General features: G+C 34.2%; 2 protein-coding genes across 5 annotated transcripts; one reads left to right on the top strand and one right to left on the bottom strand.

Moving 5' to 3' along the window:
• The first annotated feature begins 7,753 nt into the window (after nt 1–7,753).
• LOC104093454 (probable inactive receptor kinase At2g26730) lies at nt 7,754–12,459 on the top strand. Its single transcript, XM_009599207.4, has 2 exons — nt 7,754–9,198; nt 11,492–12,459. The coding sequence occupies exons 1-2, from the start codon at nt 7,893–7,895 to the stop codon at nt 12,163–12,165; spliced, it is 1,980 nt and encodes a 659-aa protein (XP_009597502.1). The 5' UTR covers nt 7,754–7,892; the 3' UTR covers nt 12,166–12,459.
• Nucleotides 12,460–15,785: 3,326 nt separating this feature from the next.
• On the bottom strand, nt 15,786–21,719 carry LOC104093434 (U-box domain-containing protein 34). Of its 4 annotated transcripts, XM_033655468.2 has the most exons (10): nt 21,433–21,719; nt 20,373–20,494; nt 20,187–20,302; nt 19,766–19,887; nt 19,406–19,644; nt 19,150–19,251; nt 18,458–18,886; nt 16,960–17,706; nt 16,681–16,854; nt 15,786–16,178 (listed from the first exon to the last, which is right to left on the bottom strand). In XM_033655468.2, the coding sequence occupies exons 1-10, from the start codon at nt 21,632–21,634 to the stop codon at nt 16,173–16,175; spliced, it is 2,259 nt and encodes a 752-aa protein (XP_033511359.1). In that variant the 5' UTR covers nt 21,635–21,719; the 3' UTR covers nt 15,786–16,172. The 4 variants fall into 4 exon arrangements, with proteins under 4 accessions (XP_033511359.1, XP_009597475.1, XP_009597494.1 ...); XM_009599180.4 differs by lacking the exon at nt 15,786–16,178 and having other exon boundaries at nt 16,330–16,854; XM_009599199.4 differs by lacking the exon at nt 15,786–16,178 and having other exon boundaries at nt 16,330–16,854; nt 20,373–20,491; nt 21,433–21,571.
• Between the last annotated feature and the right edge of the window lie 5,809 nt (nt 21,720–27,528).

Below are 27,528 nucleotides of genomic sequence, written 5' to 3'. Positions count from 1 at the left end.
AAGTGTATTATGAGTACAACCGACTAATGTACTCAATAAGTAACAAGACTAACCTTGAGTTGAAAGGAGTAACGAGCTCAACCAATACAGTACATATATAGAGTCTTTTAAACAATACAAATAAGATAGGAAATATGACAATAATATCTCAGAGAAACTCAGAATCTATTGGTACACAGTACAAAAATGTAGACATACTTTCAGCTTTAACAGTTAATCTCAATACATATAAAATATGCCAAGTATGACTCATATGAGGAATGTTACATCTCTATATCTACATGTCAATGTGCATGTCACATGTGATGCAACACAATGAAACCTCACGTACTCACACTCTCAAAGTACTCAATCTGGCTGTCTCAATTCTCGCTCATCACATTCAATCACTCAGAATTGTACGTTACCTGCGCTCACTACTGGTATGTCAGACTCCGGAGGGCCGGATCCTGCCCAAGTGCTAATAATAAGCCAATCTGGACTGATGCGACGTGCAACCCGATCCCATAATAATAAAGCCTAAAAGACCTGCTGCGGCGTGTAGCACGATCAATACAATAATATATATAAAGCCATAAGGCATGCTGCGGCGTGCAACCCAATCCACAAATCTCACTCACAACACGATTCTCAGGCCCCAAATCAGTCATCAATCTCTCCAGTCTCTCGGACTCACAAATCTCAAGCCAATCAGCCCGAACAATGATACATAACACAATAATAAATGGTAACAGAGACTGAGATATGATATGCAAATGATGGATGTGACTAAGTACAAAATTACCATCTAAGCAAATAATTCAACAGTAGAGATGACCCCAGTGGGTCACAACCGGATAAGCATATAGCCTAACATGATTTCTAATATGAATTGCAGCTCAATTACTCTAACACGTAGAGATCACATGAATTGCAACAAGGTTTGATGACTACACTATACCATGGAATCGACCGAATCACAATTACTACGGTGCAAGCCCACACGCCCATCACCTAGCATGTGCGTCACCTCAACACCAATCACATAACACGTAATTCAGGGATTCATACCCTTAGAACTAAGTTTAGAAGTGTTACTTACCTCAAACCGTGCAAATCTCTACTCCAATAAACCCTTGCCTCGTGAATCGGACTGCGAAAGTCTCGAATCTAGCCACAAACAACTCGATAAAATTAACTCGAGCTATAGGAATCAATTCCATATGAAAAAGCTAAGTTCTTTAACAAAAGGCAAAAAGTCAACTTCGGGCCCACGTCTCGGAATCCAACAAAAGTTATAAAATCCAAACATCCATTCAATCACGAGTCCAGCTATACCAAATTTACCAAATTCCGACACCGAATCGTCACTCAAATATCCAAATCTTACTCTCCAATCATGGGTCAAAAATTCCCCAAATTCCAACTTAGATTCATGATAAATAGGTAAAATAATCAATGGGTAATCAAAATGCATGGATAAAAGTGATAAAAAATCACTTACCTTTCAATCTAGGTGAAGGTCTCTCCAAAGATCGCCTAAGTCCGCACCCCAAAACTCTCAAAATAAAAAGAAGACTCAAACCCTCGATTTTTAAATCTCTCCCCAACCCTTTTCTCTCATGCGGACTCACGTGCCGCACCTGCGGAGAAAAGGCTGCTTCTGTGAAAATCACTTAAGCACCGACCTGCCGCACCTGCGGCCCAAACTTCGCACATGCAGAACCGCTTCTGCGGTTCTAGCTCCACTTCTACGACCTTAGTTTTTTCTACCAAAATCCGTATATGTGAAAATCCTTTTGCACCTGTTCCCCCCCCCCCCCCCCCGCCCAGACTTCGCACATGTGCCTCTACTCTCCACATCTGCGATCTCACAGGTGAGGCCAATACCTCGCACCTGCACTTCCTCACATCCCCAGCTAAAATCGCTTTTGCGGTCGCGCACCTGCGACCAAATCCTTCGCAGGTGCGATCACACCAGACCAGAACTCCTCAGCTATTTCCTAAGTTCAATTTTGATCTGTTAACCATCTGAAATCCACCCGAGGCCCTCGGTACCTCAACCAAATATACCAACAAGTTCTAAAATACGATACGAACTTAGTCGAGGCCTCAAATCACATCTAAAACGTGAATCGCTCCCCAATTCAAGCCTATTAAAACTAATAAATTTTCAACTTTTATAATTGATGCCGAAACCTTTCAAACCAACTGCGATTGACCTCAGATTTTGCACACAAGTCATAAATGACACAACACACCTATTCCAACTTCCGGATCCAAAATCTGAGCCGGGTAACCACAAAGTCAACTCTCGGTCAAATTTCTCAACTCTCCAAATTTCTATTTTTCCAACTCTCGCCAATTCAAACCAAAATCATCTACGGGCCTCCAAATCAATATCTGAACACACTTCTAAGTACAAAATTACCCCACAGAGCTATCAGAACCATCAAAATTCCATTCCGAAGCGATTTACATACAAGTCAATATTCGGTCAACTCTTTCAACTTAGGCTTCCAACTTTTGGACTAAGTATCCCAACTCACTCCAAAACATCCCCGGAATCAAACCAACCACCCTAGCAAGTCACATAATAATAAATGAGCACAATATAAGCAATAAATAGGGTAACAAGGCTACAACGATCAAACGACTGGCCGGGTTGTTACAAGTATATTATGCTGGAGCTCCAGTATATTATGCTAGAAGTCTTGTATATTATACTGGAACTGCAATATATTATGTTGGAATATTTTTCGAATTTTGAATAGTATTTTTGTTCATATTTATCTTTACATAAAAAGTAGCTAAATTTTGATAACTTTTGAAACTGCGGCTATTTTTCAATTACCACTTGTAAGTTTGGCTATTTTTGAATTTCACACTAGAAAATATTTAGATAAGACTATCACTTGGCCCGTAGATCTTGACATAGGGCTTGAATTCAGGAAAAAATAAAAAATTGCCAGATTTATAACTCGTAATTGAAAAATAATCACAGTTTCAAAAGTAATCGAAATTTAACCATTTTTTCATGTAAAGATAAAATCTGAAGAAAAAAAAAACACCCTTAAAAATCTAGAAATGTTCCAACATAATATTTTGGAGTTCGAATTTTTTACATATGAGCTTCCAGTATAATGTGCTGGAATTTCATAATGTGCTAGAGTTCCAACATAATATACGGGAAATTTGTATGCACGAGCTCCATAATCCAACATATTATGCTGGTACTTTTCGTGTGCTGCAGTTCCAACATATTTCGTGTGTTGGAGTTCCAACATAATATGCTGGAAGTTTATACGCAGGAGCTCCATAATCCCGCATATTATATTGGAACTTTCCGTGTTTCAGCAAATTAGTGATTATTTTTCAATGACTTTACAAACACTGGCTATTTTTTAATTACCAATCATAAAACTGGCTAGCCCGTACTGTTTTCACCAAAAGCAGGGGTAGAGCTATAAGTCCGTATGCGGGTTCAGTCGAACCTAATAACTTTTGCTCAAACATTATATTTGTGTTCAGAAATTCATTAAGTATGTACACATATTGAATTTAATTAGAACGTTGTTATTAGGACTTGAAGTCATCGTTTTAACATTTATAACTGATAAAGTTAAAATTCTGACTCCTTCAACCAAAAGCCAACTAGAGTATAGTGAAGTTTCTTAGGGTTTTTCTGTCCATATGCAGATACTCATTTTTCCCGCGACTTTCGTTCCCATCAATTTTTCGACCATTTTCATGAAGCGCACCACTAAGTTCAGCTAAAAATGGTGTGCATCTAATGCATCAAGATCAATTAGTATGGCAATGCCAATGTGTCCTTAGGATTAACTCCTTTTTTCAGTTATTCTCAGTTGTTTAGATGGACAAATTAAATTTAGCTACATATACACAAGTTGCTACTTTCTGCTTAACCTTACTGAAACCCAGGATATATTTCAGACTCGTCACGAATCAGAATGTATTATCTCATTCTAAGAATGTATGTTACATTTTCTATAGATTTTCCTACCACCATGTCCAGGAGCTACACAATGCTTAAAAAGACTGCAGTTGCTAATGTACACTTGGGCAATGTACATATGCAGAGGATGGGTGCACTATTGTAAAGAGGTGGATTTAGAATTTATACTTGACGAGTTTAACTTTAGTCTCTTACCATGAATCCACTACACTTTTAAAATTATAGGTTCAAAATTATATTCTTTTTAAAATTTTACTTCATCTGTTCCAATTTATGTGAACATGTTTGACTGGGCACAGAACTTAAGAAAAAATGAAGACTTTTGGAATTTATGGTCCTAAACAAGTCAAAAAGGGGACATAGTATTTGTGTGGTTATAAAAACTTCTCATTAAGGGTAGAATTATAAGTTTAGGCTAAATTGTTTCCAAATTTAGAAAGAGATCATTCTTTTTGGAACGGACCAAAAAAAAAATAGGTTCACATAAACTGGAACGGAGGGAGTAAGAGTAAATTGTTTCCGATAACGCACTTGACTTTGTTCTAAATGCATTTGTACTTTTATAAAAGAGTCCTAGGTATTACAATCCCGACCACGAATAGTGCACTTACATGTCTTCGCCGGCGTTATTTTTTTACCGAAAGGCCGAGAGCTAACTCTCGGGAAGTTGAACTATCCGGACACATACTTCATGATGTCATCCAACCCAAAGAGAGAGATATTATCTTAGACTATTGGATGTCACTACACCTTTGTTATGATTATAAATAGTGGCGGAGGCAAGATCTTCGTGAAGAGGGTTCAAAAAGAAAAAAAATAAAAAATTATTATAACTAGTGGGAATTAAATATATGACCTTACAAATGTTTTGAATCTCCTTAACCACTAAGTTATACATTTGGGCTATATCAAGAGAATTCAAAACTTAATATATAAAGGTAAAAACAAATTTTACCTTATATACATTGTAATTTTTCGGCGAAGGGGATTCGGGTGAACCCCTTTCGCTCCCTAAATCCGCCCTTGATTATAAATTATAATTATATTACTCCATATATTGAATAGGTACAATATATAGGACTGAAAGACTAAGAATACTAGCTACCCATCTATGGAATATTAGAATAGTAGTATAATTTAACCGAGTCCAATGCGGAGCCTAAGTTTATAATAATATTATCTCTTTGTTATCATAATATATTACTATCAATACTAAATATTGCAGTAAAGAGGCTAAGAATGCTAGCATCCCCAACTCTAGTCCAATCATTTGTGGTCCATCAAAGTTATGGTTCTTTATTAAACAATAAGCTCGTGATTCAGAATTTGGAGTTTATGTATTTTAAATTTTGAAAAAAAGTAATTTGTTGGTTTCTGGATAAATTATTTATATATATTTAATAAATTTTTTAATATAACTATAAAATTTAGACCAAAATTACTGATTTTGCCCGACCAATAGCTATAACTCTAGCTCCGTCTCTGAATTAACTTGAATTAATTGGCTCTTCCTGTGGAGAATGGAAGGAGTCAATATATTCTTTGAGCATATGTGCCAAAAGGATTCTTTTCCCATGTCATTATCGTACTAAACTCATAATATCTCAAGTTGAAATGTGTTCCTAAAGCAAACTATTAATTAACTGTAAGAAACTAAGTTCTGATATATGTTCTACACCAAAAGGAGAAAATAGAAGTAATTGACACTATATTGACATAATAAATTCATTTAGTTTGTTACTCATCATGGAGTTCAACTTACGAAATTTTAGTGCTGTAGTTTTCTTTCCTTCTAAGCTCAGTATCTATGAAAATGAGGACCAATTTGAATTACCTGCGGCATCCGAAAACGAATGAAAACTTTTTATATTTAATGATAGTTTAGCTTTAAAATGTTCATTTACCTTTAATAAGATAATTTATAAACTCCACAAATATCTATGACCTATTTTAGATCACAAACTTCAAAAATATTTCTTACTTTCTTAAACTTTTAGCCTACTCAAATATCGTTACATAAATTGGGAGAGGGAGGGTACTAACCTTTTTTGGTGCTTTGTTTGGGGAAAGAAAGTATTGTTGTAAAAATATTCAGTCTCTTGAGTTTGTCGTATGTTTTTGTAAACGGCAAGGGCCAAATATACCCCTCTATTTTAAAAAATGGTCTAACAATACCTCTCGTTATACTATTGGTACCTTTGCAGTCATACTTTGGGTTCAAATATACCCCTTATTTAAATGTAGGAACACGTGTCATCGTCCTGTTGATCAATTTTAAATATCTCCTAATTAATTAAAAAGACTCATTATCCATACCCGAATTTTTTTTTTTGTTTTGTAAAAACTGAAAAAAACAAAAAAAAACATTTTTACTAAAAACTGAAAAAAACGAAAATATATTTTTTTCTAGTTTTTACAAAAAACTGTTTTAAAAAAACTGAAAAATATTTTTTAAAACAATATTTTTGTAAAAACTGGAAAAAAAACTGAAAAGTAATTTTTTAAAACAATTAAAAACTGAAAAAAATATTTATTTTTTCAGTTTTTATAAAAATACTGCTTTAGAAATTTGCTTTTTAGTTTTTTTTAGTTTTTACAAAAATATTATTTTAGAAAATATTTTCCAGCTTTTTTTAAAGCAGTTCTTTTTGTAAAAACTGGGGGAAAAAATATTTTCGTTTTTTTTTATTTTTAGTAAAAAAACTTTTCAGTTTTTACAAAAAATATTGCTTTAGAAAATTAATTTTTAACTTTTCTTTTCAATTTTTTCAAAAATATTATTTTAGAAAATATTTTTCAGTTTTTTTAAAGCAACTTTTTTGGAAAAACTGGGGAAAAAATATTTCATTTTTTTCAGTTTTTAGTAAAAATAATTTCAGTTTTTTCTAGTTTTTATAAAAAAAAGTTGCTTTAAAAAATTATTTTTCGGGTATGATTAATGGGTATTTTTAATTAATTAAAAGATATTTAGAATTGACCAACATGACGATGACACGTGTCTCTCCGTTTAAATGAGGGGTATATTTGAACTCATAGTATGACTACAGGGGTATAGATAACCCAATAGTATAACGAAGTATATTTTTAGACAATTTTCGAAAATAGAAAAATATATTTGGTTATTTGACGTTTTGTAAATGAATATGAGATTATTACAGTTTCTTTTTGGCTTTCGTGTGGGTGGAGATAGAGAAATTATATTGACACCAACAAGAATAGCATTGGAGCTATAAGTACTCCATTATATATCTAGGTTCGAACTTTGGGTCTAAAGTTGTCATTATCTGGATTGATTTACCTATAATATGAAATTTTTGACAAATTTAAATTTAATCTGACCCAAATGTGAACTCTTGGAGCAACGGTAAAGATGTCTCTATGTTACCTATAAATCAGGAGTTCAAGTCATAAAAACAACCGATAATACTTGCATTAATTTAAACGGTCTAAATCATACTCTTAATGTGCTACCCTTCCTTGAATCCGCGTAAAATCCAAAAAAATATAAAAATTAAAAATACGTATATTGAATTGACGACAAGAAGCATCTTCCCACTCATAAAGGTGCATTATGTGGTCCTTTGCTGGTATACCCAATCCGTCCTCCTCAAGCCAATTGAGAAAGGAAAAGGTCGAAAAAGAAAGAAAGAAAAAAAACAAAAACATATTTAACAAAAAAATAACAAAAAGAAAAATGCCAAATATATTGGGTTAATACAGAAAAAGTGAAAGGACTGTAAATTTAAAAGATGTTCACATGTCCTACTAATAACTCCCTTACATAAAGCGTTTCCTTTTGCCCTTTTTCACACTCTCTTCCTCTTCTGTTTTTTCTCTCTCTACATTTTCAATATGCCTTCTTCTCACCGGAAACCACCACTATTTACAAAGCAGTACTGATTATATTCAATTGGATTACATTCTTGTTTCTATTTCAATGGCGGTGTTTTCAAATTCAAGGTTTGTTTTTTGTGCTTTGTTTTTTGCTTCAATTTTGAGTCAATACCAAGTAGTATCGGAACCTAAAGAGGAAAAGCAAGCTCTCCTTGCTTTCCTTTCTCAAATCCCACACGCTAATCGTGTTCAATGGAACTCTTCATCTTCTGCTTGCAATTGGTTTGGTGTTGAATGTGATCCTACAAATTCTTCTGTTTATTCACTCCGGCTTCCTGCTGTTGGTCTTGTTGGTCAAATTCCTGCTAATACTTTAGGTCGACTGAGTCAACTCCGAGTTCTGAGTCTTCACGCTAATCGGCTATCTGGTTCTATCCCTTCGGATTTTTCTAATCTCGAGCTTCTTCGCAGTCTGTATCTGCAAAATAATCGGTTTTCCGGTGGGTTTCCGGAGAGCCTAATCGGGTTAACCCGGTTGAACAGGTTGGACATTTCATCGAATAACTTTACCGGCAATATCCCCTTCTCCATTAACAATCTCACCCATTTAACGGGTCTTCTGTTGAATAACAATGGCTTCAGTGGGAATCTTCCTAGTATTAATCCAACCGGCCTTGTGAATTTCAACGTGTCGAATAATCAACTCAATGGGTCAGTTCCGACGACTCTCTCTAAATTCCCAGCTTCTTCTTTCTCTGGTAACATTGATTTGTGTGGTGGCCCATTGCCGCCTTGTACTCCATTCTTTCCTTCTCCGTCATCTTCTCCGTCACCTTCTTCTGTGGAACCAAAATTCAAGAGATCGAAGAAGCTGTCAACCGCTGCCATTGTTGGAATAGCTGTCGGTTCAGGACTTGGGCTTTTACTACTATTGCTATTCCTTTTCCTATGTTTGCGTCGAAAACTAACAAGTAAAGAGTCAACAATAAAGACACAGAAGCTGCCAACGACGACAGCAGCAGCATTCACAGGAGCGGGAGAGGCAGGAACATCATCGTCAAAAGACGATTTAACAGTTGAAGGGGAGAGGAATAAACTTGTATTTTTCAATGGGAGAGGAGGCTATAGTTTTGATCTTGAAGATTTGTTGAGAGCTTCAGCTGAAGTGTTAGGAAAAGGAAGTGTTGGTACAAGTTACAAAGCTGTTCTAGAAGAAGGTACTACAGTTGTTGTGAAAAGGCTTAAGGATGTTGTGGTTACCAGAAAAGAGTTTGAGCAACAAATGGATGTTTTGGGGAAGATGAAACATGAGAATGTGCTTCCCTTAAGAGCATTTTACTACTCTAAAGATGAGAAATTGTTGGTCTCTGATTATATTCCTGCTGGAAGTTTGTCTTCTCTTCTTCACGGTATGCTTCTCTTCCTTAGCTTCAATTATGTTACGGATTTGGTCGAACTCGGTACCGTAAAAACAGCAGGTCGTGTGGTCCGACTCTTCCCGAATCCCGTGAACAGCGGGAGTTTAATGCATGAACGTAACCTTTTTATTTGCTTGAACTCTCTTCAAATCCTGGCTCAATCTATAATTCCTCGGTTCTTTTTTTTTTTTTTTCCTTTTGTGAATTCAATTTTGCCCTTTTCAAAGTGTTTTCCTATATATTTCTGCATTCTTGCTGCTGTTTTCTGAATTTTTTTGTTAAAGATGAAGATTCAGCATTTCAAATTTAGTATAGCGTTTTGTTGGTTTTGCTCTGATTTTCGTTACAAATCATTCTGGTATTTTTGGAAAGTAACAGCTTAAAGAAATGAATTTACGACCCCTTTGTCTATAGTTTTATTTCCGGATTTTTTTATAAAAAAATTTTTTGCAAGTTTTTTGAGATTTTTTAAAAATGAGTTTTTCAAAAAATCACATTTTCATTCACTAAATTTCAATATTTTTTCAAATGAAATACACGTAATTTTAAATTTCAAATATTATTTTCTAACTTAACTCCAACTATTACTAAGTCAAATATTAAATTTTAACAACATTTATTTCATATGTTACTTCCTCTTTTCTAGTTTACGTGTACCTATTTGTTTTTTGGTCCGTTCCAAAAAAAATAACCCCTTTTTAAATTTGGAAATAATTTATCCTAAATTTACAATTCTCTGAACTCCTTTTTGACTTATTTAAAAGACTATAAATTCTAAAAAAAATCATTTTTTCTTTGAACTTCGAATCCAATCAAACATAAGTGTTAACGAATTGAGTATATTCAAAATCCTTGCTAGATTTTAGGGACTTCTTATTCTTGAAAAATGTTTGTCTCAGCTTTGGGTGGGTTACAGCTATGAAAAAGATTAAATTTTTTATTTGTTTTGTTTAAAGAATATTATGTGCCTTAAATCTATACACGTGCAGATCTTTTACACATTCACATCGTAACCATAGTTTAAAGCGCTTCTGAACTGGAATTGCTTTTCTTTTTTGTTTCTCTCAATTATTTAAGTTTGGTGCCTACTTATTTTAGTATTTTGCTAGTTGTTAACCAATAATTGTAGAATAAACTATTCACCTTTTTATAGTTCCGCATTTTGTTCAGATATTCCTTAACCTATAGTTACATTCTTTGAGAATAATTGTACAGTGGCATTTCGTATTGGTTACGTTTTGTACAATTATTTTTTTTTATGAAACCAACGTTACATTAGCAACAGACCACCATGATTCCCTACCGACAAACCGTCCCTTATGAAATGATAACCCTAATTTATAGGTCACACGGGTACAACTTTACTTTGCGCCAATTTTTTCCTTCGTATAAAATGATGAAATTAATAAAAATATTAGAAAATAAGACTCCTTTCTTGTCAAAGATTTACTTTTTATTTTGCTACATTGCTAGTGCCTATGCTCCAAAATATATGTTTTTCCCTAATTGCCCAAATTTATATTACTCAGACGTATCTTTTTCAACTATTCTGAGCAATTTTGTTCAACAAACTCTTTCTTCTAAAATCCAATGATTATTTAAAATCAACCACAAAGCATTTGGTTTTCAAACCCCACAAATTTCAAGTCATAATGTTAGTAGTAATTGCTTTAGTGAAAACATTACTTGTAGACTTAAAAGGCTTACATTACTTTGGCTTTAAGCAATTTAGTGGTTATATTATTCCATTGCTTTTCTTTATTGTCCATTGATTCTTGTTGTCCCCCATTTCTCCTTTTGGTGAAAATATAAAGTAGAAAAGAAAAGCTAATTATAGACTCTGTTTTCTTGATTAACTCAACTTATTTGACTGAAAAGTCCAAGAAGACAATTAAATTGCATTGGCACTGCAAATTTGTTTTTAGTTTATGTCTTTTTTATAAGAATTTTAATTTTTTTAGACAACAGATCTGAAAATAATACAAAAATAACACAACAGAAATCTGAAAAGGTCAATATTTTTTATTTACATTGTAAGTGATCATAAGAGACTATTTCTGTTCCTTGAGCCGGGGTCTATCTGAAACAACATTTTTACCTTCACAAGGTAAGAATAAGATCTGCGTCCACTCTACCCTCCTCGAATCTCATTACGTGGGATTACACTGTATTTGTTGTTGTTGCTGCATAAGAGACCATTTCTGCATTGGCATTGTTTCTACATTTCTACATTGGTATTGTTGTTGCTGCATAATTAAAGTGTTTACTTTGGTTATTTTTGTAGGTAGTAGAGGATCAGGGCGTACACCACTTGATTGGGATAGTAGAATGAGAATAGTGTTAAGTGCAGCAAGAGGCATTTCATACCTTCATATTTCAGGAAAAATTGTACATGGAAACATCAAGGCTTCAAATGTTCTCCTCAAACAAGAAAATAACCAAGATTATGCTTGTGTATCCGATTATGGATTGAACCCTCTTTTCTCCATCACCGCGACACCGGTCAACAACCACCGTGTTGCAGGATATCGTGCACCGGAGGTTCTTGAAACACGAAAGGTCACGTTTAAATCCGATGTGTATAGCTTCGGAGTATTGATTTTGGAGCTCTTAACGGGGAAAGCTCCGAACCAAGCTTCGCTTGGTGACGAGGGCATTGATTTGCCTAGATGGGTTCAGAGCGTCGTAAGGGAAGAATGGACCGCAGAAGTGTTCGACGTTGAGCTAATGCGGTACCATAATGTGGAAGAAGAGATGGTACAACTACTTCAGATCGGAATGGCTTGTGTTGCTATTGTGCCTGATCAACGACCTTCAATGGCGGAGGTGGTAAGGATGATTGAAGAAATGAATAGAGATGATGGTCTCCGACAATCTTCCGATGATCCATCCAAAGGTTCCGAAGGACAAACACCACCTCAGGAGTCTAGAGACTCGCCTCGTGGTGTTACACCATAGAAGTGTTAGGATCGAGATAATCAGGCTGTAAACATACAAAAATGGATGGCGTGATTTAATTTGTCAAAAATTCTCAGTAAACGTAAGTAAATTGTATTAAATGATACTTAGGGGGGTGGAGCAGGCAGTATTTGGAGGTTTGGGATTGGGGACCCGTTATGTTTCTTTTTTTTTTATTTTTTTCTTGAAATTATTTTAAGAAAATTTGTGCAATGATTTTTATAGGATGGTAGTTGAGAAATTTGAATATTTCCATGAAGCGATTTGGGAAACTGGAATTGACCGTTTGTATTATCTCATTCTTTTTCGTTGGATAGCCTAGTGGTGGAGTATATAAAGTTGTTTAGCACTTGGCCTTTTTATTAACTCTTGATTTAAACGTCCATTAATTAAATATTTGTTCTTTAATTTATAGAAGATTGGGTGGATTTGGTCTAACTCCAGGGTGTTAAATCACATGGGATTGGACTTTATATTAGTAAAAAAAAATATTTTTTTGCGATGGACTGTCAATTGTCATTGTTCCATTTTTAGTAGTCTTTAGTGTTAATATCAACGAGGTCAGGTTGATAAATCATAAAAGTGCTTACAAAGAGAAGAATAATTAAATTGAGTGAGAGTTAAGTTTGGGGGTCCACCATTGGGAGATGCATGTGAGAGTCTTTTTTCTCTTGGGGCCTTCTCTTTTTGGTTTTTCCTTCGGTCTTCGCGTAGGGTTGCTTATCGCGTGAATAATACGTCAGCGGTTATTAATTTTTAAATATTCTAATTCGTTAGCCAACTAATAAGATAGCAGGCGGTTCAATATTGAATTAATAATTATCGGACGATTATCGAACAGTTATCGATTAAATCTAAGACTAAGTGACAATGAAAATTAAAATTACATGTAATCCAACTTCAACGGTCGAAATTAAAATAACAGCTTCTAGTATGAAAGTCATGCTCGTATCTGTACCGTAAAACATCATTCTTATTTAAAATTACTTGTTTTTGAATTTAATGGGATAATCATTTTGCGAGACTATCTTATTTCATTTTTTTAATTGTATTGTTTGAAATTTGGAAATATCTAAAGCTAAAAATTGTACATTGTCAGCTAAAATAAAATATATTTGGAGAATCAAAAGAGGCTAACACTAATGGTAGCCTTATTTCGGATTATAATGCATATCCTTTGGTGGGTAAAATATATGCAAGATTCATTATTATGCTTTAAATTGCAATTATATAGACCTCACTTGTTTTTCAAAGGCATTTTTCAATGAGGTTAAATCTTGTAATATAGAAAAAAAATTAATTACTTTTCACAATATGCTATAAAACTTTATTTAATAAGAATCAAGAATAAGTGGGAAATAGTATAGCGAGAAATACCCTCCACAAATGCACGACAAGACACAATAGGCTGATGTATTAATACACGTATACAAAAAAATTAAATGATTCTTAACGGGTTAATTGTTTATTAACCGATAAGAAAATTGAGTAATCCGCCTCCAAATCGTTAAGCCATTAATTATAAAATCTCAATCCGTTCACTATCCATTACCCTGATACCAATAAGCCGATAAGTCATCAGTTCGGTTTGGTTAATGGTTACGGTTCGATTTTGAACACCCCTGATCTTCGGTACTCATATTGAAGCCGAACTAAATTCAAATTTATGTCGAAAAGTCTTATATTGAAGACAAAGTGATCGCTAACAAAAATGACTTCATATTTAGAGTTCGAACCGGAGGTACGAATTAAGGATAAATGAATACTTATTACTCTAACGCAATTTTTATCGTTAAGGTAGAGAGTGAGAATAATTGGGCATGGGAAGATGTGGGGACAGTGATTGGTAGGAAACAGGCTGGCCAGCTCTTTGGGGCTTTGAATTTTGGGGGAAATGAGTGATATTATCTCTCTCCTTTTTCTAATTTGACAAGTGGAGCACAGTGTTTGACTTGTGCCATGTCAATGCCGCTTGGAATATTCCCAGCCGTTTATGTTGTTAGGACTTTTCAACAATATTATTTTATTCATATCAAAATTTTCAAATATACAATATTATTGGGGAATTCAAGTCTCATTCGACTATATTTTTAAAGAATTCAAGCAACATAACTGTCGCTTGTCGGAGCAGGGGATGCACCAGCTTTGCTAATGTTGCCTATAGATAAGCATTTTAATTGGATTATGATGAGAATTGAAGTAATACCTTGTCAAACATTAGAAGAACAGATGAATTGATTATGGATAACAGGATAAGTTAGAGTGATATCCATCTTCTTCTTTTCCTTTTTATTTTATTTTATCTTTAATTAAGTGATCCAACACTATAGGACAAACCTATTTCAAGATGATTGCCATATAGCTTATATTCAAACTTTAACTAATCTGTCAAATAACTTGCTAAAGTCAAGCAAAAAAGTCAAGATAATCTTGCTAAAAAAATAAAAGAACTGGAGCAAATTAGTTCAAGAAAAATGTTTATTTAAAATTTGGATTATGAAAGCAGTGAGTGTTGTAGCTGAAATTAGGAGCTAGACATCAACACTTAGGACTCCATTTGGCCATAGATTTTGTCAAATTTTTGCCAAATTATTTTTGGCAAATACATGTTTGTTCATAAATTTTATTCATATTTTGGCAAATTCCCAAAACCCAAAACCCAAAACCCAAATCCCTTTTGGCCCATAATATTACTATTATATTTTTTAAAAATTTCTCCAAACTTTTGTATTTTATAAAAGAGCCCACCATTTATTATTTTGTAACGATGATGCTTCGTTTCTCGGTCATCTGATAGTGTATTATGTAGTTCATTATAAAAACGATAATTTTGTACCAAATTTATTTATGTTCATGGCTATGGTTTGTGATAATGATAATGAATGTTATTGATGAAGGCACTGTTGGGTATTTGTGATAATTTTTAGAACTTGTAGGTATAAGTCATATTTCATGTTTTTTTTTTAAAAGTGAAATGTTTTGAAAACTGATGTCCAAACACATTTTTATCTTCAAACCAAACTTCACCCAAATCAATTTTTTCAAAACAAATTTGAGAATATATGGCTAGCCTAGTCATATCTTTAGACAAATTTAGAAGAATATTAGAATCCTAACATTAAAATTCCTACGAGCAAAGTTGCCACTTTAGAAATACTGCATGCATTAATTTGCAGTTATAGTTGAATTTTGTTATTGGATTGTTAAGTGTTAACCATACATTAAATTTCAAGTTTATTCTGGTGGTTAATTTATTTTTCGTTTTTCAAATGTGAGCATGAGATGTACGACCCTGCTTGGAGGAGGGGAGGGGGGAGGGGGGAGGGAGACAGTGTGACAGACAGCAAGATTGATTGACTATAAAGGTGGATCCCAAAATTCAGAGGCTAAGCGACGATTTAAAGGTTATGGATTCTAATCCTTTAAATTATGGGTTCCAAATTAATAGTTATACATATTAATAAATTTTTTAAGACAAATATAAGATTTGAGTTACTGGGTTCGACGGAATTCTTAGCCAACACTCTAGCTCCGCATCTGCTCCAAGTGATTCACCATTTATAAGAAGCCACGACTACAATATTCCCAACCCTTTGTGAGAGAAAATGACAAGAACATCCTCAGACTGAAGTTCTTTTTTTGTTGTTGTTGTTGTTGTTATTTTGAACTTGTACGGTATCATGCATGGTTTGCTATTCATCCACTTTAGAATGTAAATGTTGGGGGCCATATCCATATACTAGTCCTAATCATAGAAATTGTGAGTTGAGGATCTCCTACTCTAAAATACATCAAGTCTTGAAGTTTGTCATCCTATTCTGCATTGTAATAATCTCCTTGGACATCTCAGCGGCGGGATTTGATACCTGCATCCGATCGAAGTTGCATTTTAGTGCTCCCCTAACATAAAGGGGAGATTTTTCTAAGTGGGTCGCTTTGCACAAGACATTGCTTAGGACCAACGGGTCACACGACAGGTGCACGGTCTACTTTGCACGTTCCATCCTTCAGCCCTGCATTAATGTCAAATTCATATTCACTTTCTTCAACAATCTAGTGCTTCAAAATCAATAAGTATGGTAATGTCAAATTGCCAATATGTCCCCAAGACTAATTTTTTCCTTTGCTTCCAAATGAACAATACAGTATGTTGAGAAAAACAAATTTAGCTACATACAACTTTCAGCTACTCCTTGTTGAAAGCAAGGATATAATTCAGACTTTTCCACTGGAAGAAAATCAATCAGAATGTATTATGTTACACTTTCTATAGGTTTTCCCTACCATCCGGAGCTATACAATACTTAAAAAAACTACAGTTGATAATGTACACTAGAATGATGTATATGAACATAACACACTTGACTTTGTTCTAAAGTCACTTGTGAATAAAAGAGACCTATTAATAATCTTTTCTTTTTTTCTTTTTTCTTTTTTCTTTTCCCAATTCTCCTTTTGGCTTGATATCATGCACTTTGTGACCTTGTTTCACGATCTGGTTCTGAACGACATTACCTGTGATCGCCACTCTTGTATAGCTAGTCGCAATGTGCGATTTGGTGTGACCAGCTTGTGCTGCAGTAACTGTTTTGTCACTGGTGATACACTATGTCTGGTGAGCCATAACTTTATTGCTCTATGCTCATATGTAAAACCATCAGCTGCTATCTGTGGATCTTCCATTACTTCCTGCAAAGATGTTGCATGATACAAGAGCAAAAAGCAGAATGAGATGCATGCACAAAAACTACACTAGAAATGACTATGTCATCCCCTGGAATTTCCAGTTCTCACCTGAACGATTGGGCATAAGTACGGATTAGGTGCCTGTATAAGGTTCTTCTCTACCTTGGTATGCATGTCAGCAAAATCAGAAAGTCTCTTCAAAAGTGGAAGAACTTCAGTCTCGAGGTCTGGTCTATCTCGACATCTAAGGTTACAGCATTTTAGCGCCATCCTAGCAAGCTCCTCTGCTTCAATTAATGGCCAGTCAGGAACTGACTTATCAAGTATATCAATCAATGAATTACTATTTATAGCATCTTCAAACATCATTATAAGGCCATTAGGACGACAAGCAGCCAGTAATTGGAGTGTTATTATTCCAAAAGCATAAAGATCAGACTTTGGTCTGAGTGTGCCAGTTCTTTGATACTCTGGATCCATGTAACTAAGGGTGCCAGCAAGAACAGAGTTCCTATATTCTGTAACACTTTCTGGGACAACATCTGATATAATCTTTGCTAGACCTACATCTCCTATTTTGCTCACGAAATTTTTGTCCAGCAATATATTTCCTGGTTTTAGATCTCGATGAACAATAGGCTCAGGCTTTGAGTTGTGCAAGAATGCAAGAGCGCATGCCACTTCAAAAAGTATCCTGAATCGAGAAAACCAGGGAAATAGTTTGCTGTTCCGTTCCAAAATGCAATCTTCCAGGTTTCTGTTCTCCATATACTCATAAACAAGACAACCATTTTCAGGACAGGCTCCAAGCAGTAAAACAATGTGTGGATGATGTAACTGGCTAAGAACCTCCACCTACAAATGATCTACTATTATATCAACAGAAGTTGAAAGTATCTGCTATAAGTGACTACAATTATACTTGGGACCAACTATATCTAGTAAGCAGTCCATATATTCATGAAACGAATAATTGTGCACAAGATAAAATACATGATGAATTGCTGTGTAATGTTTCTAAGAATGCTTGTCAATAAACATATTATTTAACGTGAAGAGAATTAGCAGGACAAATGGTATAACATGCCCCAATGTGATGGTACGGCAACAAAAAGTAAGATCGAAAACCATGTCTAATGTTAATGGAATTTTGAGCTTATCTGATTTTTATTTTTTACCGGGAAAAAAAAATTAGTGGGGTGACGTTGATATGCATTGTGAACAACTCCCGTTGCCAGAGCAGGGAATATAGATACATAAAAGGGTCTTGGATTGGTGATTTCTCAGGAAAAGGGCAAGGAATGTAAGGTGTGAAGTTGGAACTCTTGTTCTGTGCTGATAATAATACTATAAAAGGTGTTTCAGACTATAAACTAAGGCACTTACAAATGCAAGCAAGGATTGTGCCTTTCTTTTTAATTGATATGGTAAACCCCAACCCCACCCAAGAGTCAATAGTGGCTCTTTTTTCACTTTGCCTCCAATCTCTTGGTTGAAGGTGGGGGGTATTTCCACTATGTTACGTGTAATGTTTCAGCGCAAGGAGGCATGCTTAAGATTGCGTAACTCGAAATGAAAGAGAAAACAGAAAAGCTTGAAGAAACACCTCTCTTAGAAATTCCTCTTTCTTTTCGGATGCGTCAGAACAAAGAACTTTGATGGCAACAGGAGTATGATCAAGATCGCCTTTGTAAACTTTCCCATATGCCCCTTCACCAATTATCTTGGACTTGGAAAAGTTATCAGTTGCAATCGCAATTTCTTCTCTAGTCAACCTTCTGTACCTGTCATCAGATGATAACAGTGCATCGACAGTTTTCTTTTTCTCTAAGGACTGTTGCAGTGCCTTCAACTCTGCTATCTGCCTCTCATAAGTCTCTTCTGAAAGCAATTTTCTTGCTGTCTCAACCTCCTTCTCAGCTTCAATATGCTTCTCCTTCTCTTCAGCAGCAATTTTCCTTAGGTTTTCTTCTCTTTTCTTGGCGGCATTCACTTTTCCAGACTCTTCAAGGTATTGCGAAGAAAATAACTGGACCTGAAAGACGGTGTGCAATGTAATGTCAGAGCTTGCTGGTAGAAGTGCACAAGTCTATGGTGGGGACATCAGTATCTTGCCTAGTCAATTTACCAACTTATCCTGTACCTCATGAATGTTGTAAAGCCATCAACTAAAATGGATCTCAACTAGATTATGGAGAGCATGATTCTGGATCAGCAGCAAAAAATATTGTTGTTTCCGGTATGAAACTTCAAGATTACCAAATGAGTTTAGGTAAAGTAAACTGATAAAAAGCTTACTTTGTTTCGGGTATGGATCAGGTCTTCGCATGTTTGATTGTACATTGCTAAAGTAGTCTGTAATTCTAGGCGCACCCTCTCCACTTCCTCTTGAATGTCCAACTGTAAATAGACAGAAATGTCATAATAAAAGTACCACATCAATCTATATAGATGTTATTGTACTAAATAACATTAATACTATAAAATGACATTTGGAATATAAAAAGCATGCACGTTTTAAGAGGAATTCTTGGAGAAAAGCTGTCAAAGTTACCTGCTCTGAGTAAGTGGAAGAATGACATCCCTTCACTGCCTCCAGACCTGTGGTCACATTTTCCAGATTTCGATTAGGTCTGTGTTGAGGAGTGACATAATTAGAAGAGTTCCCATCGACAAATGCTGGAAAATTCAGATGGCTAGATGCAAGGGATGATGATCTGCTGTGATAGACAGCATCTATAGAGGCAGAAGATGCACTGGATTTTTGTTTATTGATTGTAGGAAGATCACCTTCTGTTTCACAGTATACAAGCACTTTTATTAGAAGTCAGAAACTGCTATTCCTGAACGGCAGAAAAGAGAGAACTTCAGAGAGCAAGATAAAAGATTGAGAGTCCAAAAGATCTCCACGTACCAGTAGCCAATAAGGGATTTAACGAATTTGTCATTAGCTTATTTGAGGACACCACATAAACATCACAACATTCTGGAGCATGCTTGAGGACAATTGAAGGCACGCTTGATCCCTTCAGCTTCCTAGTAAAATTGATCAGATTTAGCACAAGCAGCGATTGGGAATCAAACATCTCCACTAAAAATCATCATGGGAAAGGGTCGTGTTGCAGCATTAGAGAAGCTAGTATTGTCAAAAGAAAACAAGATTTCTAAACCACCATTAAGCTACATTAAGACAATGGACTATAATTTGGGTAATTCATGAAGGAAATTTAATATTAGATTAATAAGTCATTGATATTATTACCAGTGTTAAACTCCACCAGCAAATATAATGAGTGATAAACCAAAACTCAAGACATCTTGACCCTATGCCATACCTGGAAAAGTAATTGGGAGAGTAAGAGCCCAAGACTAAACTTTTAATCCCAGAGTCATTTACATATTTTAGTAGCACAGTCGCAGGATTATTCCCTTCCAGCACCAAAGTCTCAACCTACAGGAAGTTCAGTCATAAAATACTACACAAAGGAGGAGAACTTGGTACTAAAAAGAAAGAAGCTTACATTTTTTCTTTTGCAAAAAATCTTAAATGGGATAAAGATTTCTTCACATTGAGCTCTCTTATCCTCCATATACAGTTTCACGACATTGGCCTCAAGCTCATTAACAAAAGTGCTCTCTCCTGCTATAATATTGATCAGCCATAGACATTACCAAACAGACAATACTCAAAACTAAAAAGATAGCAACTTGCCAATAGCTATCAGATATGATACCACCTTTAAATAAATTTAGAAATTGTTCATTCAAACATAAAGTAGTAATGGTAAAGAGGAAATCAACCCCAACTACCTCATTCAAATTCAATCAGCCAGCAAACTTTCCATGAAAATAAAGCAATTCAAAGGTAACATCTTTCATCCTGAAGAATTAAGCATTTCCAACATAAAATAATCAATTAACCAAACAATCAACTAAGCCTCAATCCACAACTAGTTACGGTCGGCTACATGAATACTACTCCATCCATCTCATTTTATGTGGCATTGTTTGACTAAGACTTTTGAAACTTGTGGTCTAAAACACATAGACATTTGTGCGGCTATGAATCAACTCATTAAGGATAAAGTTAGAATTTTAAAGTTAAATTTTTCTAAATAACAGTGATTGTAGTCTAAACCAAGCCATGGACATTTGTGCAGCTATAAAATCTAAAGATAAAATGAGAATTTTAAAGTTAAATTATTTCTTAATATAAAAAGATGAACTAACAAGGAAAGGATGCCACATAAATTGCGCGAGAGTAAGTATATTTATTCCGCTCTTTTCGAGCCAATGCCCCATACTAATATGGATAAGAGTTTAAGTCGCGTAAAACACTACTTACACAATCAGGTTAATTAAAATCTAATTGCAAGTAACTCCATTTAACAGCATTGGTCGGTAACCTAGAACAAATAGTAAGTCAGGTTAATTAAAATCACTCCATTTAACAGCATTGGTCGGTAACCTAGAACAAATAGTAAATAACATGCTATAACGGGTTAAATTTCACTGATGCCGCAAAATAATTATATAACGTCAGTGTATATAACTTAAATCCTACTGATAAAGAAAATTTACATGGAGTTGGAATTGTGGTGATTGTGGGCATAACATGAATGAGTACAAATCGATGAGCTTTAGCCAACAGCTTCTCCACTGCCCATTTCACCGCGCGTTGACTACTTTTCCCTTCCGCACTCTTAACTGCCACCGCCACGGTGACCGTCTCCGTCGTCGACGACGGAGAACCACCAGTATCTCCGTCAACGTTCACTTTCATTTTCGAAACAGAGAAGGAATATGCCACTACGTGATCAACCAAAAGAGTGAGAAGAAAATACTATGGAGAATATTGTACATTTGACGTGTAATTTGGGGGTCAATTTGCAGTTTTTTAAAAGTTGACATTGGGCCATAAGAGGACCGGGTCAGTTTGACGGCCCAGACGTGCAATGGGCATTTAGATATATTATTCTGGGCCGGGCCCACTTGGTCCAGATTCGACGTCGTTTAGTAGTTCCTTTCTATTTCTTTATTACTTTTTAAAGTTTTGACTTCAACTAGAGGAATGTTAGCATAAAAAATTAGGAGGAAAATCAAGGGAGATCTACTCATTTCACACTCAACCAATAAAAAAAAAAGGTATAAATCCATAAAGTTGGAATAAATATTATAGTAGAAACCATCTGATATTTGTATTAGTTGAAGAATGAAGTGCTCGATGAATAATTAATGTTCGTATAAATTAGCTGGACCTCCACTGTTTTAAAAAGGGAAAATACAAAATTGACCGTGCCTAAACTAATTACATTCGCTAGCCAAAAAATATATAAAACATATATATTATATGTATGAATGAGAGCCTTGGCGTAACTAGTAATGTTGTTGTCTTGTGATCAGGGGGTCACAGTGTTCGAGCCTTGAAAACACCTCTTGCAGAAATGCAGGGTAAGACCGCGTACAATAAACCCTTATGGTCTGACCCTTTCCTGGATCCCGCGCATAACGGGAGCTTAGTGTACCGGGCTGTCAATGTATATTATATGTATATAAAATATAAATTTACAAAAAATATATATTTTATCGGCTATTATTTTTTGGAGCTGCTAATAATATATATTTTTCTTTTAAAAAACATGTATAATAGAGGAGCAGTTTCTTGTTCTAACTCAAATAGTTGTTTGACGGGTAGGATGTATTAGGGAAAATAATATATGTATTAGTTGGTATTATTAATTTTTATTGGGTAGTATTTTTCAACCTATGTATACATATATTAGTTATACACTCTATTAAGTACTATTCTTATACATATACCATAATTTTTAATATATGGATAAGCATGTATAAAGATAGAATTGCACTTTCAAAATCTTTTCCAAAGATGTGGAGGGTATATTTGTAAACAAATAATTTTAAAAAAACTATGCAATGCATATTATTTTTAGTGCATCAAACTAAGCAATTGATAGGAAATAACTCAACATAACTAATACCAACATTACTAAGAAAACGTACTATTCTTATATGCCCAAGTAAACGACCCTAAGAGTAACTCCTAGTATATATATCCACCACACAAATACAAGATAATGAACTGACAAGTTAAGACATATAAAAAAAAATAGTAAAAAGTAAAATGTTTTTCCCTTATATTTCTCATTATTGAAACATAACTTTTCTTGAAACTAATACTTTTCCAAAAGATAGATATTTTCATAGTTGACAATACGCATATCCGTTTGTTTACAATTAACAAATATTTTTCTTTTCCTAAAGATAGATAATGTCCAAGTTGATTCTTAGGGTGTGTCTTGCATATGGAGAAAAATATTTTTTGACTAATATTTTCCCTTTTTTTAAAAAAAAAAATTGGTTGGTCAAAAACATTTCTCTAAGAAAAAGTTTCAGGGTAGGAGCGAAGATCAAAAGAATGATTCATTTGGATCAACGAACTTTTTCGGCCCAAAAATTAAAAATCAATGAAATATCTATCTATCCATGAACATTTATTCTATCTGTATATCTAGGGAATCTCTGTATTCCTTAAAAATCACACAATAATTTGTTGCTTCACACCTTAGCAACTGGAAGATGAGCACGTTTTGCTATTCTTCACCCAAAAAAAAAAAAGTCCCCACTAAATCACATATACGTTTGGAATAATTCAATTACACTAAATCAAAGTCAAGAAAAGATCTCAGAGTACTCTAGCATATTCTTACACTGAACTATTATATTTTGGAAGACTAATTCATGCCATGTATATATATCTCTATTCGTTGCACATGTGAAGATGACAGAGTAGTCCGATATAATGTAATGAATTAGTCTATATCTATATGTTTTCACTTGGTATAATCAGAGGTGGAACTAAGATTTCAAGCTTATGGGTTCGAAATTCTAATAGTTTTAAGTTACTGGTTTCTAAATAAATGGCATACCCCTTAAGAAAATAGCCTTCACACCCCTAGTATTTGATAAATTACAATTTTAACCTTTTAAAAATTATAAATAGCCCCCCTTCTTCTTCATTTTTCTCACAATTCACTCTCTTACTACTCTAATTCTCTCTTGATATTATTGATTATTGTTCTTAAATTCTTAATTACTTATTATTTCAAGTTTCATCAAATATTTAGTTTAGCCATTATAAAATTATTATTATCAAATATCAAGTATTCAAGTGAAGTGTGGTATCAACTATCAAGTATCGATCTATCAATTGAAGTTTGGTTTTTGATATCAAATTTAGTGCGGTATCCGAAATTCCGGTACACTCGTTCTATATCTTTCTCTTCTTTGGTGTACATTTATTTTATTATTTATAATTATTAATTTAATTTACATTATAGATATATTTAGAGCAGCCAAAAAGGCGTGCACTAGTAGAGGTGGTAGTAAGAAAACTTCCAAAAGATCAAGAGGTGGTGCTTGTTCTTCTAGTAGCTTTACATATATTTCTGAAAGTTCATGTGAAAATTTAAATGTAGATTATGAGGGACTTCAAAAAAAATTATGGTATAGATGATGATTTAGTTAATATTCCATTTCCATCACCTGATAATCTTGAAATACCACCAGCTACGCCTGATAATGCTAGTTAAACTCAAAATATTAGGGGTGGAAGTCGTGGTAATACAAGTAGGTCTCCCCTCCCTATTAAGAAGAATCGAAGATTAAGAAGTAAGTGTTGGAATTTTTTTGATAGACTAGAAGAAGATAAAAATTATGTAAGATGTAGAATTTGTAAGGATATTTATAAATATGAGACTGGTAAGGGAGGGGGAACGGGTCAACTTCGTAAGCACATGGTAGACAATCACCCTCTTGATTGGGGAGTAGATGAGGAAGATGGGCAACAAAAACTTAACCAGGGTACTGGAGGGTTAATGAGTAAATATGATATTAAGAAAGATCGGAAAGAATTAGCTAAAATTATTGTTTTAAGTTGTTTACCTTTTAGTTTTGCTGCTTCACCATATCTTGTTACTTATATTCAAAGAATTTATAACCCTTTGTTTAAAGGTATTCCTAGAAGTACTTGTAGAGCTGATATCTTTAGGCATTTTGGACAATAATAGACATATATACGTTATTTGTTCGCCAGTATTTCTTGTATAAGTTCTCTTAATTCTAATATTGGTCGTGTTGTAAATGGTAATAATTATTTGATTGTTACATACCATTGGATAGATGGTAATTTTTGTATGCAAAAATGTATTATTGCTTTTAAATATGATGAAAACCAAAGTCATACTGGTGCATTTATAAGTAATATTATCCATGAAATTGCTATATTTTATAATCTTGCAGAAAAAGTTTTATGTGTGTCATTTGATAATGCTTCTAACAACAATGCTGCTATTACAATACTTTCTGAAATATTTCATGTTAGATGTACATGTCATATTTATAATTTGATTGTGAAGAGTGGCCTTGAATTATTTAGAGATTATATCACTTTAGTTAGAAGAGTTGTTGGTGTAATTCAAGGAAATAATAGAAGTGCTAGATTAAATACATTTAAAGAAAAATGTATACACTATGGACTAAAACCAAGACTCATGCCTGAAGAAATAGTTACTAGGCGGAATTATACTTATTTATTCTTAAAATATTGTTATAAATATAAAATGTCTATAACTGAAGTTGCTAATTCTCATTGTACCGATCCTAGCCGTTTGTTAACATCTAGAACTTGAGATGTCATTGAGGATGTTGTAAAGTTTTTACAAAAGTTTTATGTGGCTACACTTGAGTTTTCTGGAGCTTATTATCCTACTATTGCAAATGGTTTAGTTCATATTGCTGAAATTTCTCTTTTACTACATAATTTGAAGAAGAAAGAAGGATATACTTCTGTTGTTGAATCTGTGCTAGAGAAGTTTAAAAAATATTTTTACTCAATTCCCCCTATTTACCTAATTGGTGCTATTTTAAACCCTTCTATCAAAATGGCCACTTGTCGTCAATTAAGCACTGCTTTATATTCTTATATGGATATTGGACCAACTGAAACTCCTGATATTGACACTTGTATTTCTGATCTACACAAACATTTAGAAACATTATATAATTATTATGCTAACATTGTTGATGCTTCTTCTGCTGTAGATGCAAATATTCCTTCAAGTTCAGTTTCAACATCTAGGACCAGTGCTTTGGATGATAATGATGGTGTTGAAGATTATTTGATTTGGTCTACAATAGGGGAGCATCAACAAACCAGTAGCAGGAATATTGATGAACTTCAATTCTACTTGCAAAAGTCAGTAGAGCCCTGCACAAAGAAATTTCTACCACTGGGTTGGTGGAGGAGCAACTCAAATCAATTTCCTGTTCTTTCGGCCATGGCTTGAGACGTGCTAAATGTGCCGATTTCAACAGTCGCATCAGAGAGCGCATTTAGCCAAGCAAGGCGGCAACTAGGAGATACCCGTCATTCATTGGGTAGCAACGCTTTGGAAATTCTAGTGTGCTTCAGAGATTGGATAAGATCAGAACGATGAAATCAAGGGCATGACGAGGTAGATGAAGCGGAGGACCAAGAAATTGGAGATATAATGGTTTATAGTTCTGATTCAACCAATGCCGGAAACCAAGAACCTCATGTTGACATGGACGAACTTACAAAAATGATGCAAATCATGTGATGTACTATTTCTTTTTTTTTATAATTGTTGTAAACTTTTAATTTGCAAGTTCAAAAATAACAAAATCAAAAAAGAACTTGCAACTTAATTTGAAGTATTATATATTATTCAATAAAAATATCAAATGAAAGTCTTCGGAGCTTTATCCTTACATATTGCCTATTGGTCTTATTAAATAATATTTTGTAGCCACTTACTTTCAAATTTCAATTTTAAAATTATAAAATTCAAATTTAAAATTTAAAATTTTAAACTTCAAAGTTTAATTCTAAGTCTTAAAAGTTTGCAAACACTTAAGTATCAATAACATTGAGTAAGAAAAAAAAAATTTACTTTGAAAAAAAAAAAAATCCACAGCCCGCTAAGCTCGAACCCGAACGGACAGGCTAATATTTTTTGTGTCCAGCCCGTCCCAGCCCCTCCCGTTAAACACCCATAGTTCAGATACATTAATGCTTAAGTCACACCCCCAACATGTCACGAACCCCAATCATTCATTGTTCATATGTTTGCTAAATTAAATAGGATCTACAATTAGTAAAGCACTAAAATAAGTTTATATTACCAGTTGGTTACGTAAAAAATAATTACAGGCAATAATTTATAATAAGTGAAAACAGTAATACTGAAAATAAGGTAAGTAAATTGCTACAAGTTAAATTATTTATAGTGGGCTTAAGGAGCGGTTGAAGTGTGACAGATAGAGAGCGAGCACGCAGATCTTCAAACATGAAATTTCCATGCAAGAACCATGTGTGCCCACTCTCTTCTATCACTCTTCCTTCCTGCGAAGTAAAGTGAACTTGTTGTGTTATCTGTAAACAGAACTGTAACTTGTTGTGACACGTGATGCATCCAGCAAATAGTTATATCTACAATTTAGTAACGGATAACCCGATACACTAAATTCCCCTTATACGTAAGGTTCGAAAAAAAGTTACACCACAATAGATTTATCTTATTACAGTCTTACCTCCAATTTCTTCTAAAAGTTCTTTTGACGAGTTGAATCCATGAC

Source organism: Nicotiana tomentosiformis, chromosome 6 (assembly GCF_000390325.3).
Source record: "Nicotiana tomentosiformis chromosome 6, ASM39032v3, whole genome shotgun sequence".
In the NCBI taxonomy this organism is placed as follows: domain Eukaryota; kingdom Viridiplantae; phylum Streptophyta; class Magnoliopsida; order Solanales; family Solanaceae; genus Nicotiana; species Nicotiana tomentosiformis.
This window is presented reverse-complemented; position numbering and strand designations above follow the sequence as displayed.